This window comes from Rhopalosiphum maidis, chromosome 1 (genome assembly GCF_003676215.2).
Source record: "Rhopalosiphum maidis isolate BTI-1 chromosome 1, ASM367621v3, whole genome shotgun sequence".
NCBI classification, from domain to species: domain Eukaryota; kingdom Metazoa; phylum Arthropoda; class Insecta; order Hemiptera; family Aphididae; genus Rhopalosiphum; species Rhopalosiphum maidis.
The window spans coordinates 27,569,918-27,589,803 of record NC_040877.1 but is presented as its reverse complement, the minus strand read 5'-3'; the positions used below and the strand labels follow the sequence as shown (position 1 = coordinate 27,589,803).

Here is a 19,886-nt window from a genome sequence, read left to right as displayed (position 1 = left end):
TTTCCCTGGATAATCAACTAAAAGGGTAAAATATATTTAAAAAATCAAACAGCTATTAATGCAATAGTCCGTTTGAATATAAGAAAAAAAGTCTGAAAGCAAAAAGAACATTCATGACTTATAAAAGTCGTGTATATCCTAAAAAAAACCTCAATGTTTATTTGAGCTAATACTTGTGACAGGGCTTTGTATTAATAACTTGATATTTTCTCTGCTACACGCAAAAACATAGAATTATTTATGTTTTTAAGATTATGATAAATTAATGTACCTATACTCTATAGTAGTAATTATACTGATCATCAGTCACTAGGGGCAACTTTGTGAAAATTCCGATTAAAATAAAATAATAATAACAACAGGCGTGGTCTAAATATAAATGTAACGAATTTAGATGATGTTACGAAATTGGTAAAAACAAATTTATCAGCCTAAAAATATTAAAACGTTAAAATGAACGCATTTTATAGTTAGGGCCTCTGGTTCTGATTGACTTTGAACAATGGTTGTTATTTTACCGATGTAAATGATTGGTTTAATAATAGATTTTCTACAAAATTTTTTACAATTACATTATATGAGTAAAAAAAAGACGTATTAATGACTGCTGTTTATTGTTTAAGGTAAAGTTAAGTATAAAACATTACACATTCGGTGAATAGTTCGCGCGCGATGTGATTTTAAATCGTCCCGAATTTTTTTTGTTAAAACATAAAACTTACACACTATAAAATTCAGTTGAAATTTACGCAAAATTATCATTATCTCGTGCGAAACGCACCCATGAATGTTTATTCATCCCGTGTGAATAGAACCAGACAAAACAACGTATTTAAGTTTAGCCGTCTAAGGTGAATGTTCGAATGCGCTATCAGTCGCGGACGATATGGATGGATTTATCCGATCGCTTTACATAATGTGAATGGTCTAATATAATAATAATACAAGCTAATTAATTAATTTATTTAATTTAGTTAATTAATAATAATGACTAAAAATTCATTTTTTTTAGTAAAAACAATTCTGTGGATAATTTATAGAGAAAAATATTATTTTTAATAATTTTATCTTGAACTTTTTAACTGTTAACTGGTCGTTTGTAGTCTGTTAGAGGTGGGGTCTTCTACACCCTGAAAATAAAAACCTAAATACCACCTCTAAATATCCACTATATATATTCCTCCTCATTTGTATCTCGGGTTAAAAAAATTATTTGGATAATAAGAATTATTGATACGTTTTCTCTATCCGACGACATGATGACATTCGTAAGCAGACTTACCCATTTCAACGTGATCCACCGGTACAGCACCGTGTTCTGATTTCACGTGTTTGTCCAGTTCATCGTTAACCATATTTAACACTGCTTTGTTAGCGACAAGTTGCAAAAAGAAGTCAGACGGACTGTTGACGTGCGACACGATCACGGGCTCAACCTCGGTTTTCACGATCTCCTTGATGGCTTGTGATTGTGCCGGGCTGTTGATGATGGAAGTAAAAGTGGAATCATTAGAAGCAAAAGCATTATCGGAATTGGCGATGGCGTCAGCAGAAGCGGAGTTGGAGTCACCGGAAAAGGCCGAAAAATTGCTGCTGCTAGAAAACATGCTAGAAACGGACGACGGCGGTCTTTCGCCCAGCACTATAACATATTATAAAACGAAAAAAATCAGTATAACGTATACTTACCTAGCCACGTAATTTATAGATTAACCCACACCAAATTATTTTAATTGATATTTACATATAATATTATGCACATGATACGCACTTTTAAGAGGTAGTTAAAAACCTTAAGTTAAGACCCTTCAAGGGGATTAATATTGGAAATGTTAACAACAATATTAAATAGATTAAAAAATCTCAATTAAAAGTACTTTTTAGTTATAATCATCGTATCGTTGTCACGAGTGTCATTACGATTGCATACGGTTTATGTCAGCGGTATACCCTCCCTCCATGATTGTGTGAACTACGTATCTTTTTTATTTTCATGCAACGTTATCAAATATCTACATAGACATACAGTAAACGTCCACATGGGATGTGGTAAACCACAATTCTATAATAGGTTATAAACATTGAGATAGATAACATTATGTACTGGAGCGCGGACTCGACCATAAAAACGAGCTGTCGTGTTTGACATTAACCCTACCCCTACCAACGGAAGGAAAAACATTTCATTTTCAAATTCTAAAAATAATTAAAAAATAATTAATTTTATCGTATATAATTCTTTAAACTTTGATTATTTAATTACTTTTTTACACATAGAACATGTAGTAGGTATACTAGTATCAATTTATAATCTCATCATTTTTTCTTTTAATTTGGTGATTTCTAACGTTATTAATTATTAATATAGTTAGTTTGCGAGTTGTGACATTCTTCAATACGGTTGTCTCATTCGGATGTACTAATTGGCCTCAAAGATAAATAAAATTCAAAGTCCTTTAAAGTTTATTCTTACGTAATAACTATAAAGTATTCAAAGATTATTTGGAACTATTTTTTGCTGGTGTAGAAAAGTATACAATTGTTAAGTCGTTTATTTTTTTACCTGGCTCACATTTGTTAAATTTCGATTTAGGAACCTAGCCATAAACAATGAATATATGTATTGTTTAAACTAATAAGTAAAACATTTATTAAAGCAAGAATACACCATTACCAGAGATAATACAATTTGCGAGAGGATTTAACAATGAATCTTGTCTCAGCAAGAAACCCTTTAAAATAATTTTATTCAAAAATTTGTTTTTAGATTATTTGTGTACCTATATTTTTATATTATTATATTTATTTTATTAATAAAATTATTTTGTATTTTTGTAAAAATAATAAACATACTGTTATAAATTATGTACGTTATTTTTTTTTAAAATCATGATTTATCTATAGGTTTTTCTAAGTGATTTTAATTTATGCTAAATTTAATATTTTTTCATATCTTTAGGAATATTGGTAATCATGGTAATAAAATAAGGTAACTGATTATCACTACATTCAACGTGTAAAAGAAATAAGAAAATAATTGAAATAAATTAAGAATTATAAACGAAAATAAACTATTATTTACACGTCTATCGTATATTTGTATGCAAAAATGAAACGTTTTCTCTCCAACGACAGGGTTAACGTCAAACGCGACGGCCCATTTTTTCTATCATTGGGTCTTCAGTGAGTTCACGCTCCAGTATATGTATTTCTCAGTGGTTATAAATTACTTTTTACTATCGATACAAAATAAACTTTTTATAAATAAGATATTATAATTATATTTTTAAATTGGTTCAGAGTTGTCAATTATTGTAAATTCCCATATTATTATACGAATAAATAATAATAGTACTTAATGCTTATATCTACTGCCAGTCGGTTATTAAACCTAATTATTTACGTTTTAAATGTATTTACTAAAATGAAAAATAAAATTTACAATATAAGCTGGGAAAAAGAAAGAAATTTGTTAGTAGTATGTAATAGACACAAATATACAAATATCGAATAGTGGGCTGGCTGATGAATATGTTAGATAGAACTGATAATAGAAGTACTGTTTAAAGACAGTGTACAGATTGAGACTGATTGAGACTGATTAATTGAGACTGATCTAATATCTAAATTAGCAATGAAATATAATAACCATGCCCGTAACATTAAATATAATTTTGAAATTTACCGTTTAAAATATATTTATAATAATTATAGTTAAGAATTTGACACTCGGTTCCAATTTTACGCGGAATTGTACGCTTTTGAAAAATCAAAATTTAAAGTACAAATTGTTATTTTTAAAATATCTATAAGGGAAGAGAATTCGTAAAATTAGAATAAATTTCTACTTATAATTACATATAAAGCGATAATGTCGAAAGCCTTACTATTGTCATCTGAATTCAATCCGATTTTCGCGCTTAGGGTGTATTCGGGCAAAAGGTCGGGCGAACATTCCAGTACGTAACTATCAGATATATCGATATTGAAAATCACGCACTGCTGAATAGTTTTAAAAATATCGAAATTGAACTGGATCGCCGGTTCAGTTATTTTTTTCTTCGCCAAGTAATAGGTCGTGTCCAACATGCTTTCAATGTCGGCAATGTGATCCATCATCGCAGCGGACGAATACTGATTGTTCTTCAACAGCACATCCACAATGTTTAATTTGGTTTGCAGTTTCTAAAATCATCATCCAAGTCAAGGAACCACAAATAAAAAAATAAAATAATAATATTGTATAGGTATAATTATAAAATAATAGGCGTGTGGGATCCAGTTAAAATAAATGGACTTGGGCGCATAATAAAGTTTTTTAAGAGAAAGCCACTTAAATTTTAACTCGATGATTTAAATAATTACATGCAAAAAATGATTCTAAAAAAATACTTGGTCAATAAGCTTATATTTCTAAAGATATTTTATTATACATTTATATTGATATTAGTAATCTATTATTTTACTACACTTAATTAGGTTGAATTTGTTTTTTCCAATAATAAATCACTATTATTTCACATAATATACTCTACCTATCTGTTAAAAAGTTATAAGACAATATCGAGGAATCGTGTGATTAGGTTCTTAGCATAAAAAGTTAAAAAATTATTTTGAAAATCGCATTGTATCGTTATATTAAGGTATGAGTAAAAATTACAATTCTCTACTAATAATATTTATTGAATAGGTACTGAACAAAAAATAATTAAATTCATTTAATTATCTAATTTCAATTTTTAAGTTACTATAAGAAAAAAAATGAAATTTTATATTAAATTGTCAAGGCTAGATATTAAAATTTCTAATTAACTTAATTTCAAATGTGTCTAGAAAAACAAAAATAAAAATGGTGCTTTTATATTTTTTAATCGCTATAAGCACAAAATAATCTTGTTTTAAATTTTCAAATTTTAAAGCTAACATAATCATTCCTATACATTAAAATGTATAGAGTTAAAAACAAATCGAAAACTATTAATGTCATGTATAAATAGTACAAAAAAAGTCGAAATATTTTTATCATGTACAAAAACTGCTAATATAAATTTCATGAAAAAGTCAAGTCTTTACAGTTATTAATTTTTGAATAATAAAATCAAATCATAATACACTTTGTTAAACTGGTTTTGTGTAAAATTTCCAGTTTATCCCTAATATTTTTATTTCACAATTATTTTAAAAAGAACCAAGAATTTTTATAAAAAATCAACTAACTCTAATTTGCGAGTACTACCAGAAAACACCCTCAAAGTTAGAGATTTTACTGCTCAAAAAGCTGGTGACAGACAAAAACACATTACTGTAAACTTATTACTTATATATTAATCGCTCTCCTCAGAATTCAAAAATTGGGTTTTCAAATTACTTAAATATTATAAAGGAAAAAGTAAAAAGTAATATTAACATTAGAAGAACATTATATTATTATTATTGTTATCATTTCATTCTAGGCCTATAGGATACATTTTGATGTAATTGGTAGTCATTGGATAATTTGTATTTAAATATTTGTTTGAACTTAAATTAATCACATAATTTAATATGTGAGGAAAAATTCACACACGGGAGAAAATGTTCTAGTTGTCGCAGTATCGTGCTATACACTTAAATCGAAAATACTGTAGGACACTATATATTAAAATATTATCCTTACTTCTATGAAACTGTTTAATTGGCAGATCACTTGGATCATAGAGTTGGTGGAAGACTGTTCGGCTTGATCCATTATATTAAATAACTGTTGTTCTAAACACTGTAGAGCACCAATTACAGAAGATATGTACGTTGATATAAGTCGTTTCTTTTGATCAAAGCTCTTATTTTTTTTCAAATTATGACATCGGTGTTTTTGCACTTTTTCATTAAATTTCTAAAACAAAATTACAATAATTATGATTAATTAAAAATTAATACGTGTTTGTGGAACATTTTTATAGCTTAATATTATTGTAATTATTAAATTAAAATAAACACAGGAACTTAAGTGACATAAATACAACATTATAGCCTGTAGGTAAAATAAGTATCATTGTAGCCGTAGAACATTTCAATTTATGGGTAAGCGCTTACGACAAAATTAACGTCGAGTGAGATAACTATTACTTAGAGGCTTCATCCAAATTGCATGTCATCTCTTAAAGGGGTCTGTCTTGATTGCATGCCGCCTACTCACAAGTCAATTTATTATGTGCTTGGGTACACAACTTAAACTTTTTTTTTAGACTTTTTTTTTTTTAAAAACCTCATGTATAGAAATGCTTTATGATATGGTTATTACAATTGATTATTTTTTTAATTGGAACATTTTTATAACCAAGTAAGCATTTCAATAAACTGGGCCTATTGTAGCGTATCGTCATCTGTTTCACAGATATAGGTACGTATCGGTTTGTTTGTAGCTTAATTTTATAAGCATTACTATATTAATCTGGAATAATTAAGACATAATTAAATAGTAATCATAAAGTTATTTACAGTGTTCAAAATCATAACTATAGGATATTACTTTTTTTTACTAACGGGAAAAATAAAACAAATTTATGTAGATGCCTTTACTAATTTATTAATGAAGATAAACGATTTGAACTTAAATTTAGTGCCAAGAATATTTTACATTGAATATTCATTCTGAACTTCTAGTTGTTTTTCCAAATGCAATAAGCAATACAACTCCACTATATTTTATAATATTGTTATTTATTTGAAATACTATGCAAAAATATAAAATAAATTTACTTGATTACTTTAAATTATTATCGTTTTATTTAATACTCACAGTGTCTCCTTCTCCAATATTTATATATTTTATTGTAATGTAACAAAAGCCAGTTCTTTCAACATAAAAGTAAGTTAAATTATTTTATTTAATAAAATTATACCATCTGGGTATGCAATTCGGACAGATCCTTCTAAGAGATGGCATGCAATTCGGATGCATTTAGCTGATGGTCAGGTAAACCATACATTTTAATCAATAGCAGATATAGAAACATTTTAAAACTACATTTGTATTTTATTATTATTATTTTTTTTTTTAAAACTTATTCGCATTATATTTAACAATACGTTTACCTCCGCAGTAATTGATCAACTACATCTTAGTAGTAATAGTAAAATTAACATTCATTTTATATATCAAGTCAGACACGTATATACCTACCTTATGTATATTATTTTAATACATTTTCTTTACTCGACCATATGATTTCCATTAATATGTTAACCTGTAACTAGTTAATAGTTTCGATCCGTAGCTAACCTCATCTACGATATACGTTAAAAGAGTAAACGTATTATATAATCATACATGTTTTGATTTTTTTTTTTTAATATATGCGTAGGTAACAAAATATTTTTTGTTACAAACCATTACCACCTATATGTTTATATTATTATAATGATATTGATACAAAATAATGTATTATATTATGTTTATAGGGTATCAATACCCTTCCACTCTACTTCCCCTTCCGGATCTTTTCTGATTGCTCTTTCGAGTTGCCGAGGCCACGTTAAAGCAGTCTCATGACCGGTCATGGGCCTAGCACGAGTGAGCCGTCAACCGGCTTCCTTGTATGTTCTCGATAGACATGCGTATGATTCTTTTCTCGATGAAATTTAATCACTACATGTTCATTTAGAACAATTTTATATAACTTAAATTATTAAATTTAATAATTAAACTATGTATTTTTCACATTTTTTTAATATAGTTTTATTATGTTCAATGCTCTCGGTCATCTTCATACCAAATATTGGTAAGTGATACATTTTTATAATATAATTGTATTATATGCTTATGGTAATTAAACAAATTATTAATTGAGAATCCGTGATTTTAATTCAATTCAAAAATTAAATTAAAAACAGACGGTTACAATTAAGTGTATTATGATAATATAATGAATATTTCAAATTATTCTTATATACTAGATTTTAATTTAATTTAAATTAATCTAATATTATTTTATTGATGCTCTTATAATTTAAAATTTTTTTAGTAGAACGCGCAATTAATATTTTAACTTTAAAAATACTTACAATTTCTTTTTAATATTTTAATGTTTGAATAATATGAAACATTTAATCTACTATAATACATATAGCAGATAGTATAGTCACTATAGAAACTAAAAACCAATTGTCACTTATAAATAATATAATACAATTTTATATGATATATAATACATTTTTATACAATAAAAACGACATCTATAACTGTAAAAATTATTTGACAATTTGATGTATTTACCAAGTCTTAGTTAAATCAATCTGTATAAGTATATAAAGAGGTAAGCATACGCTGTGCATTTAGGAAGGGAGAATTTAAATCAGAGTGTCATATAATAAGAATTATAATATGTACTTAATATAACTTTAAAGTCCACCATTAGACGTGTTTGTTTCTGAATGAACGACGCACAAAGAAACAGGTTTCCAGTATAATCAGTACCTATATAGTTATTATTTGGAATATCGCCAGTCAAAGTGGGGTGGGAGATAACGAAACCTGTTCTTTGGAGATCGAGCACCCTATATCGAATGCAGAAATAAAAAGGATGAAAATAAATAGGCCTTTTTGTCAATTCAAACATAATTCGCCAATTTTGAGTACAAGGTCTCGTAAGTGTAGGTGGAGGTAGCTTTTTTCGAAAGGTTTTTGCCACGCCCCCGAGTCACGTATCTAGAACACTCGGTAAACAGCTTCGGGGCAAGCACGACTTCGTTATTAATAACGATTGTGATAAAATAAGAAAGAATAATAAAATAAAAACGCCCACCGGTCGCGCACGGACGAAAAACAGGAGTTTATAAATTTGAGTCCCCAAATAATGTTAAGGTCGAAACTATAAACAACACTGCGACTATTATATACAAGATACTAAAGTTCCAAGAAACAATTTTATTGCATGCGATCGATTATTATATCATTGATCGTTTCCTCAAAAGTTATTAATCTCGCCAACTGCACACATGTTTAACACATTAATAAACTTGAATCGTCATTGACCTACCGATTACGATGTACAGCTTCTTCGGATTGATTGCACCTATAACAGCATAACCTATGATGCACAAATGCACAATTCCCACACGCGCGCTCACATTTTAGGGATAATAAAATATATTATTATTATATTATATATTTCCATTAATACACAAGCTCATATTATACATGTTCGTAAAGTAGGTATCATTCAGGTTATAATAATAAATATGACCCGTGAGGTCATGTTCGGGCGCACACCAACGCGTGCCTAAGAATTATTATGAAACGTAGAAAATAAAAACGTTACGGAGCCACTTTCAAATGGGTCTATTATTCAACGTTTGACCCAAGTCTCAGTGTCGATTTGAATTGACAATGTAAATACGTATAAGTGGCATAACACATATAATATAAAACGTGTACAATATTTTGATATGATAAAAATGCAATGCCTTGTTGTTTGTTGTTGTGTATATACAGGTGGTTCAGAAGATGGCAAAAAATCGAAGAGCGCCCGAGCGTTGGAGACACGAAACGCCGGAGAAGATGACGATGCAGACGGTTTGAACCAAAGAGATAACCTCGAGGACGATGACGAGGAAACGACCAAAGTACCACCGGGATTTCTGAGTCCGTCAGTGAGGGAATACTTGGAACTAGGAAGGTCAATTCCAGGTATAGTTGTCATGCTATTTACGCGGTTGAGTTAACTAATCGAATTACGGTTATACTCAAAACAGAATTAGTTGTGATATTATGTCATACATTTTATTAATATTAATACCTAATTATTATAATATGGTAACGGCGATTAATCTCTGCGAGAGATGAATCGGTACTCGGTACAACTGACGCATACGAAATATAATAATATGATATAATATGTCACCGTTGCCCTGCTGCCAAATAATTGATATGGCAGCCAGCACGCTCGCAAATATTACCTAATGGAGTATTGTTAACACGTTATTCAATGGGATATATATATCCGAGAGAAAGCTAATTGAAGATCCTTGATCAGTGGTTCAAAAATTGTAGTTAACCGAAATCCTAGGCCTTTGAATCAGCTATACATGTTAATGAAAAATAACAAAAAACACAAAGTAAAATTCAATAGAAGTTTTTGTACAATTTATGATATTCAGGCATGTGTGCAATTATCGAAAACCAATAATTATCTTATTTTATTTTTAAATCTGACAGCTATATAAATTATAATAATATTAATAATAATAATAATTATTTTATTGATTTAAAAAAAAAACATTTTAATAAACAATACGCGGCTTTACTTTTATTCTGTTGATTCATTTTGTCATTGTATCTATACATATTATAATATAGTAGTTCGCATATTTAAAACACATTCCAAAAATAAGTAGACAAATCCTCATTATAAAACAATTTAATGTCAAAAATGAGTAATGCTTTTATTGTATTAATATATAGTTAATTTAAAAAAAAATTAAGTCCTCAAATTCTACTAAAGATGACGGCAATAGTTGTTGTTATTAATAAACAATTGAACATTATAATACAAGTAACAAGTAGGTTTTTGATAAGTTATGCAACTAATCGAATGCGAATGAATGTGATGCCCATATAGATTAAGCTTCATACGTAATAATATTTAACACGCGCAGAATATTAAAATGAATAAACACTTTCTAAGTTCTTCTGACGATACGCATTCGATAAATTTCGACAAAACGTGGATGTAAACTAGGTTTGAGAGATTAAGAAAAAAATTTTGTTGACAAAATATTAACGACACGGCCATTAAAAAAAGATTTGTACTCGTCGCTTGCATTGAGCTTGAGGACATCGGATAATATATTTTTTTTTAACAAACACACGCGAAGGTGCACATGATAATATACATTAAAATATGCGATGCGATGACAAATATTTTACACCGTATAATAATAAGAACAATAGACGTGAGGCGGTATCGTAACGCCATATTATTGCACTCGACAGAACCGATGACCGATTTTTATTTTAGAAAGGACACAAAACACGCGGGCTTATAAGAATGATAAACCAATTTCATATTTCGTGTACATTAACGAATTGTAATACAGCCGATGTACAGAATATAAACACTGCAGCGGCAGAAGGACACAATTGATGATTTTCGGTACAAATATTTCAAGGTCCGCGTCGGCGTCGGCGTTGCAAATGTATATTTCGCGGCGATATAATATTTAATATAGTGAAATGTATATACATATATAATACACGATACGCGCCAAAATTCGTATATAATAATTCGTCTAGGAAGTTTTAATATGGATCATTATTGTCGTAATAACCTTAGAATCCGATCAACGAGCGAATGTAGATCGTATATAATCGCGGGGCTTATAATTAACTATAGCATCAAAACACCATAACCACTGTATTGGCTTTTTGTGGTGTCCTCATCCCTCAGACTTCCGAGAATTGACATGTCAAACCGACAATCTATGATTATAATAATTATTTTTTTTATTATTATACACAGATCGATTTGCATATTTATTAGTAATCTATATACGAGTTGACCATTGAGCTCGTTTTGCAACTAGGAAATGTATTTTAACGAGTACTTACCTACCTATAATAGTAGTCGTATCGGTCTTTCACCAGCTAACTACAGCTGTTATTAGAACAATAACAAAATTATATAATCTACTAATAAATGTACACATATTATAACCTATTAAATTGTATGTTATTATGTTTGATGTGATATACGGGGTACAAATCGCAAGTACCCCGGCGGTGTTTTCTTATTATAATTTTAAAAAAGTAAATAAATAAACAAAATTATAACAGATAAAAATAAAAAATAATCCATACTAGATTAAACGTTAAGCAAAATACGAAACGCGACCGCCACCACCGCGAATAATTGAAATCGGAGTGGTATTGATTATTATTAGGGCTGAGATTTATATGTAAATACATATTTTTACTAAAACATAATAAATTAAGTATTGCAAATTCATTTCACGTGATTTGCAATAAAATAAAATATATTTTATTTTACATGATTTTACATATTTCATAAATTTTTAAAATTTTGGTGGTTAGTAGTATTTAGTATTATACATTTATACTTTGATAATAGTACTCGTAAAAATTGTAAGTGTATGCATATGTGAAATAAGTATTAGTTAAATATTAATAACTTGATTATAGTTTATCTTATTTGTTTCTGTTCGATAACCATACATTAATGATCTTAGATTATACTTTATATTCAACAATTATTAGACAAAATATATTTACGAATTTTCAACAGTGTCAGTACTTGCGTTTGCATGGTTGTGAAAATATCTTAATATTTTATATTTTTAAAATGAAATTGATTATAAATTAAAAACAATTAATGGGATATTATTCAAAAATTATTTAGAATTTTATTTTTATTTAAAACACGTTAACATAATTTAAAATTTTTCTTATTACATATTTTCTATTTTATACTACACATTTTGGCCATTTTAACTACATATATATATATATATATTCTATTTTTTTATTTTTTATTACATATTAATCCCAGTTCTAATTATTATTATGAATATTATAATATATTGCTTTCGATTTAGTGTTCGAAATATTTGCAAACGCCTTACGGGTATTTAACACGTGCGTACCTTTTGCAATACGTGACATGGGTGATAATTAGTAGCGCCGATTGTATTTATTCATATACATTCTAAAAGAATTATTTTAATGTTATCATATTTTAAAATTAAAATTAAATAAATATCGTGAACCTAAAACAAGACGTAAGGTACATGGAAACAGTGCGTTTTAAAGTATCTAATATTACAGTACAACGTTCGTTCTGTCTAGTAGTAATCCTATTGATCACTTGCCTACTCCGTATGCAGATGAAGACGACATTCATGTACTTATATGTTTTTACGGCGCAAAAAATGTTGAATATACACATGATCGAGGAGTTTTTTGATTTTTTTCTTCTAAAAAACATTTTTTATATAAAATGTTTATAGAATATTTATGACAGTTAATACCCACGGCTTGCTTCAATGTCGCTTTGAAGTTATTTATTGTTACTTTAAAAAATTAACCAACAATATGACAATTAACGTTTATTTTAGAACCAGTGGCGTATTTAGGATTTCTTTAAGGGAGAAAATATAGTTAAAATTGTCGATGCCAAAGGCTCAGAATTTTATTTTCTACTGTTAGAGCGATAAATGAAAAAATCACAACTATAACCATATAAAAATAGCTAAAAATAAAAGGTGGGTCAAGAGGGGAGATATATCTCCCTAATCTTCCTCCGCGCGTAAATACACCACTGTTTAGAACTAATGTTTTTACAATACATTTTTAGTCGTTTAATAACTTGGGTCATAGCTGTTATTACCTAGCTAGTTATTATTTATTATTATACATTATTATCAACGAATTTTTGTCATTACATCACTCCTTTTCCAAAGTCAATATTAAACACTAATAGCTTCACAATGTTTTTATGAGTTGGTGCAATTAATTATTATTTATTGCAACTATAATATTATGGGGTGTGTGTGGTACTTGATCGAATTAAGCCTAGTACTAATGGAACACATCGTACCTAAATTACATACGTGACCAATTATTCTGTGGTACCCATAACTCATAAACGACTTTTTCGGGGAATAATAATCAAAACTTCATATTAAAATTCTGAGCAAATCATAAATTGAGAAAATAATTTTAGTCATTACACACAGACGTATCACTCACGTCTGACACTTTGTATAATACTTATTTAAAACACAAATTGGCACATAGTCACACCAATATCAACGAAAAATGAAATATATGCAACGACTTCTACCACCGTATTACGCTGTTATTATATAATATATATTGCTATTATTATATTAATATGTCGGTTGATATTTTGTAACGTTGAACTATCACCTCCGTACAGCAATCGACTTGGAGGTGACCAACTTTTGTTTCGACCGTATTATATTTCCAGTTTAAAATGAAGTAAACGGTCGGAAATCGGTTACAATTCAAAACTCAAAAATTCAAATTTACTAATATCTCGTCTCGGTTGTTGCAGGCAAACCGGGCACGGACTATCCCGTGCTGGCCGTTGTGCCGTACACAGACTTCTATTGCGACGATCAACCGTATCCGGGATTCTTCGCGGACGTGGACACCAGGTGTCAGGCGTGGCACTATTGCGACATCGACGGCCGGCAAGCGTCGTTCCTGTGCCCGAACGGCACACAGTTCAGCCAGGCCGTGTTCGTGTGCGACTGGTGGTTCAACGTGCGGTGCGACCTCAGCAAGGAGCTGTACCACATCAACGAGCGGCTGTACCGGACCACACCGCGACCGGACAGGCCGCACAGGGTGCTCACCAAAGAGCTGCTCGACCAGATATTCCTCTGATCGACCACTATACAATTTACATACATATCATAATTGTGTTTAACGCCTATACATACGTACAGGATTAACGATTTAAAATTTTTAAATACGACATAACAAGATGACCCCGCGGTCGTTCGATTGATAAGTACACATGGAATATATCTGGAAGCTTCCAAAGGCAAATTTAAATGTAATTTCTGTCTATAAAACTAATCAATTTCTCCAGATGCACCCCCCTCATCATACAGTGATGTCTTCTCTCTCTCCTTCCCCACGGCCTTTATATTATATATTACTTTTCTCGTGTAAATTGCTATCATTTGATCCGGCAACAAATTTAGCAATTCGTGGTCGCAATATCAAGCAGTTTATAAATAAACGCGTAACGTTTAATTTGGTTTTAGCTCCTGCGTAAATTTTTGTAATCTATATAAGTATTGAAAATCAAGTCAACTTTAGAAAGTGACCATGACGCCTGAGGCTTAAACTATGCAACCTGTCAACAAAACGTCCACCGCCGCCACCAACATATATAATATTAATATAACGCGGACTAGTCGACAAGACCTTTGTACCTACATATTTTCTAGAATTCCTCGTACGCTCGCGGCGATATAATTTTTACAACCTGCGAACGTCACACGACTAAAACCGAATAAAATTTAATTTGCACATTTAACTCGTATAATACGCTATATAATAACGCATTACACACCGCGGCAAGTGACCTTATGTATCGTGACGACAACCGCCCACCAATCGTACCTCGGTTGACATCCCGACCGGGGGGTCCACGGCACTCATATCGCCAATAATATCCCGACACGATATTACATTCCAGTAGGTTCACGAAATATTACACCGCGACCGAGTTAAAATATGTTTGGCCACCGAAAGTTGTATACAACTAAATTATACAATAAATTGGTCGGTAGCAATTATATAGTTATTAGTTAATATATTATTCAATTTCGACACTATAGACACAGCATAAATACTCCTATGTTCGCGATAATCTTTCCAGCTAAATAATATGACCAGAAAAAAAATTACAATTTGCGCGGTACACAATGGAATATTATTATACGCACGTCAAAGAGAATAATCGTTTAAACTCAAGACGGTGTGTCCGTACACACCGCACATTAGTGCTGTATGTAAATCGGACGTTTGCGCACACCGCGTTTGCATCATTCGTTGTGTACAACACACATACTTACATCTATACGCTATTGTCTAAAGGTCACTGCTTGTAAATATATTCGTTTTGTTCGCTACAGAAACTACATGTGTAAATATAATATTATCGTCATATTTAAAAACTAATGATTTCCGAGACGATTGCATTTGAATCGTTACCATATAAATCTATAATCTCATATACCCATTTAACATCTTAGGTATGTATAGATGTTATACACGTTATGTTCGCGATTGTTATGCGAATAAAGGTCGATGACTATATTATAATTTATAACCTGTCATATATAAATAATATCTATATATATTAAAACTTCTATTATCTAATAGGCAAATCGCCTTTCTAAGTAGGTGACATTTTTTTTCATTATATAACTTGTTTTTTTACGTAATTTTATACATATACCATATTATATTTATTATTATTTAAGTACTAAATTAATAATTTAAACGAGAAATCCACCGAATACTGTATTTTAATACTAACTATAAATATTTTTGTGTTAATAGATAGGTACGTTATAATACCAATTATAGCAAACATAATATTATATATATTTATTTCATTATTAGTAAAATAATAAAATATATGAAATAGTTTGATTTTATTATTCAAAACTTACTAAATATATTTAAAAAAATTATAGCTGAATAATTGCTAAATAATGCATGAATTATAACCAAACAGCTAAAAATAGATTTTAACATGTTTTATGTCTATATTTCGATTCATATAGTAAAATGTATTATATTATCATGATAAATTTAATCTATAGAACCTTACTACTAAATTATATCAGACTTTATAATAGCACATTGTGATCAAACGCACCACGAATTATATAGTATAAGCTCAAATATCAATAACATAATTTGTAATTGCATTTTTTTTTTTTTGTTAAATACGTAAAATTTAGAAATATAATATACATACAAAAAAGTAAAGTATTTAAGAATTTTAATTTTTAAGCACACTATATACATTTTTAGATTATTAAACATCAATATCGAGGATAATTAAAATACTCTTAACAAAAAAGATAAATGTAGAAATTTTTAATTTTTATTAAAAATAACGAATATATTTAATTTATTTTTGAAAAGTATATGAAGTTATTTAAGTTTTTTTTTTAATATTATTAAGATAAACAAAACATACAGAGTAATAAGTGTTTTGAGTTTAAATACTAAAATTGTTCTATACATTTTATAATTACGAAATTCAATAAGTTAATCGTATTTTAATCGGCAATATACATTTTATTATTTCAAAGTTATTATTAGTATAGATATATATATAATCCAAACAAACAGTTGCTAACAATTATCAAGTTTATTGAATAATAATACTTTCCATATTATTTTAAATTTACACATTTTTTGATTAGGGCAACCTCAACATATATTTAACTATAGTTTAGGAGTTAAGACATATAATAATGTATTTTAACAATTGAACAAATATATTTTGTTTTGTAGAAATAGAACGGAATTTTCAATGTTTAAAAATTGTCAAAAACAAGTAAAATATAACAAAAAAATTGTTTAATTTGTATTTTTATGTATTTTACTTAATTAAATGTAATCGATTATCCATTTTAAAAATATTTATTATGTAATACCGTGGATAATGTTACCAAATTATAATACATATTATTACAACTATTTGTATTATTTTAAAATAATAATTATTTAATTACATTTATGTACAATTTATAAACATTTCACAAAATGATTCTATAAAAAATTATACAATAATTGAATATAAATTAACATTGATACTGAAAGAATAGTAAAACTATTTTATACATACATCATACATGCAATAGTCATGTATAAAGAAAAAGTATGACTTGATTAAACATCTAAAAAAAATAAGGCCAGAAACTATTATAATAATTTATCAACAATTAGGTTTAAATTGGTCGTAAAATATATGCATATTTTTAGGTAATCAATCTTTTACAGATTGTTTAAAAATAATAAGTGTTTACAAAATTGCATAATTGCGAATAAAATTTACTTATTAATACTTGTACTACAGCAAGCTGTATACTAACAACTAGCGTATAATACTAGCATATATAGTCATTAATTAATACATATACAATATACTATGGGAGAAGCGTTTTACGTTCCACACGATTGCGTTCTCACCGACCACCTGCAGCAGACCACAAACCCATGGCCAGTAATCTTTTTTGCTGAGGTCACTGATATAAAATAACATTAACTTTATTTGAAATTTTTTTTAATCCTAATAAAACGATACTCAAGAAATCGATATACTATCGTGGTGCACTCATTATAATATTATGTTAATCGTTGCTGTGTCTTCATTTGGTCGTGTTTACTGGTGATATCGAGTTATCTTATAAATATAGGTATACAAAGAAAACACATAAGTATACTGATTACTTTGCAAGGCTACTACATATGCGTGTAAAAGTAAGTGTAGGCAAAGGCCGTGGATCTAGCTCGAGAAACAGTTCATATTTAGTGTGATATTTTATCCACAAACACCCTACAGGTTTTTTAATTGTAAATTAACAATGAAAAAAATATATATATATATATATATATCAGAATTGACGTGCTAAGCTAATATATTAAATACAATTCTTTGCAATTTAAGAACTCTCGAAGACGTCACCACGTATGTTGGATTATATACTCAGAAAAGTTATATCCAATTATACGAGGCTACACAATTTAAAGTTTTTACCAAAGATGAATAAAAAAAACGTTATATTGACTAACGCGTTAATGACTTTCAAACTATGAGTTTGATATTAATTTATGTAATATAGAATACAAAGTGGTGTTCGGTCACATCAGTCTTATGGAATTTTTATTTTATAAGAATACGATGGTAAATAATTCCACTCTCTCCAATAAACATACAAGCCTATTTGATTTATAATAATATATTGTATAATATAAAGTTAGTGGGTTATAGTCGATTTAAAAGTCCCACAGAACATCCCACGCTCAACATTTTGGCGCTCCGGGCAAACGCACCTACTTTGACTGCATGTGTGTGTTCAATCCCGGTTATATAAGTCCATATAGCACAAAAAAACAATAATTCAAAAACTATGTAATTTTTTTTAAGAAGAAGAAGAATTTATGGAGATCCAATAATTAAGTCTAGAGACTCATATATATCATACAGTTATCTACTGCATTGTATATTATTCCTTAAGGATAACGAGTATTTCAAAATTCAAGATGAAACATAAACTAAATCAGTGATGAACTTAATAATGGAGAATTAATCCGATAACATATGTATCGATAAAACAAGTGAACAAGACATTTAAAGTATAACGATATATAAACCTAAAAAACACAATGACATATTGAGATGATAATATAATGAATAAATTAATTGTTCTAAACCCATTTATTAAATTGACCAATTCTATTCGTGTTTATACATGTGCAGCACATACACTTATTATTATGTGAGTCACGGTCAGATCTAGTCAGCCAATAACAATAATAATAATAATAAAAATTCAAAAAATAATAATTTTACCTTCGCATCTATTTATACGCATTAGTTAGGTCTGGATATTATTTTGCCGACAGTACAAATCACATTAGGATTATTAAAGTTCATAAAATCAGTATGTATTATATATAATAAAATACTAATTTTCAATAAGACTTAATGTACTGTATGTTTGTGCGCACATATTATAAATGCCAAGGTAAAGTTCAAATAGTTATTTTTAGTGAAATTATCAGGACAAAGAAATATCATGGAAAAGTTTCATTGAGTCTCATTAATGTGCAATTAATGGCCATCAATCATATCTAAAACATTACATTTATTTGATTTCGATTTTTCTACACTAAAACCATAATCCAACCAGTAAAATGGTATAATAATAAACAAAATATAATATGAATGCAATTATATCGATCTAAAATAAAATTTATTAGCTTTATCATTTCGTTTTTCTTTCGAAAAACTGTATCGTATTTTAGAATTTAAGAAGTTATCTATATTACATAATTATATAAAATATCTAAATTACTAAATACGAGTAAAAATATAAATAAAAAAAACAAATTACTATAAAATTAAAATAATCATATAATATTTAGAATAGGTGTGTCATGCCTCAAAGGACTTCAAAAAGATTATATCTATTCTATCTTGTATAGTAATTGTATACCTACCTCTCAACGAATGATTGACCTTATACGTTTAAAAGTATTTAATTTCTTATTCACATGCAATATGCTGTTTATTCGATTACAATTCTAAGTCAACTTAACAGCAACA

At 28.7% G+C, this 19,886-nt stretch overlaps 2 protein-coding genes across 2 annotated transcripts in view; one reads left to right on the top strand and one right to left on the bottom strand.

Annotated features, from left to right (window-relative positions):
• LOC113560154 (RING finger protein 17) overlaps positions 1-19,886 on the bottom strand; it is a 60,529-nt gene that overhangs the window by 18,738 nt on the left and 21,905 nt on the right. Inside the window, 3 exon segments of the mRNA XM_026965918.1 lie at positions 1,283-1,642; positions 3,888-4,185; positions 5,657-5,872. Of these exon segments, the coding sequence (XP_026821719.1) occupies positions 1,283-1,642; positions 3,888-4,185; positions 5,657-5,872 (874 nt within the window).
• LOC113560145 lies at positions 7,545-16,046 on the top strand. The gene is made up of 3 exons (XM_026965910.1): positions 7,545-7,760; positions 9,473-9,667; positions 14,073-16,046. Exons 1-3 carry the CDS (start codon positions 7,688-7,690, stop codon positions 14,405-14,407), a joined length of 603 nt encoding a protein of 200 aa, XP_026821711.1. The 5' UTR covers positions 7,545-7,687; the 3' UTR covers positions 14,408-16,046.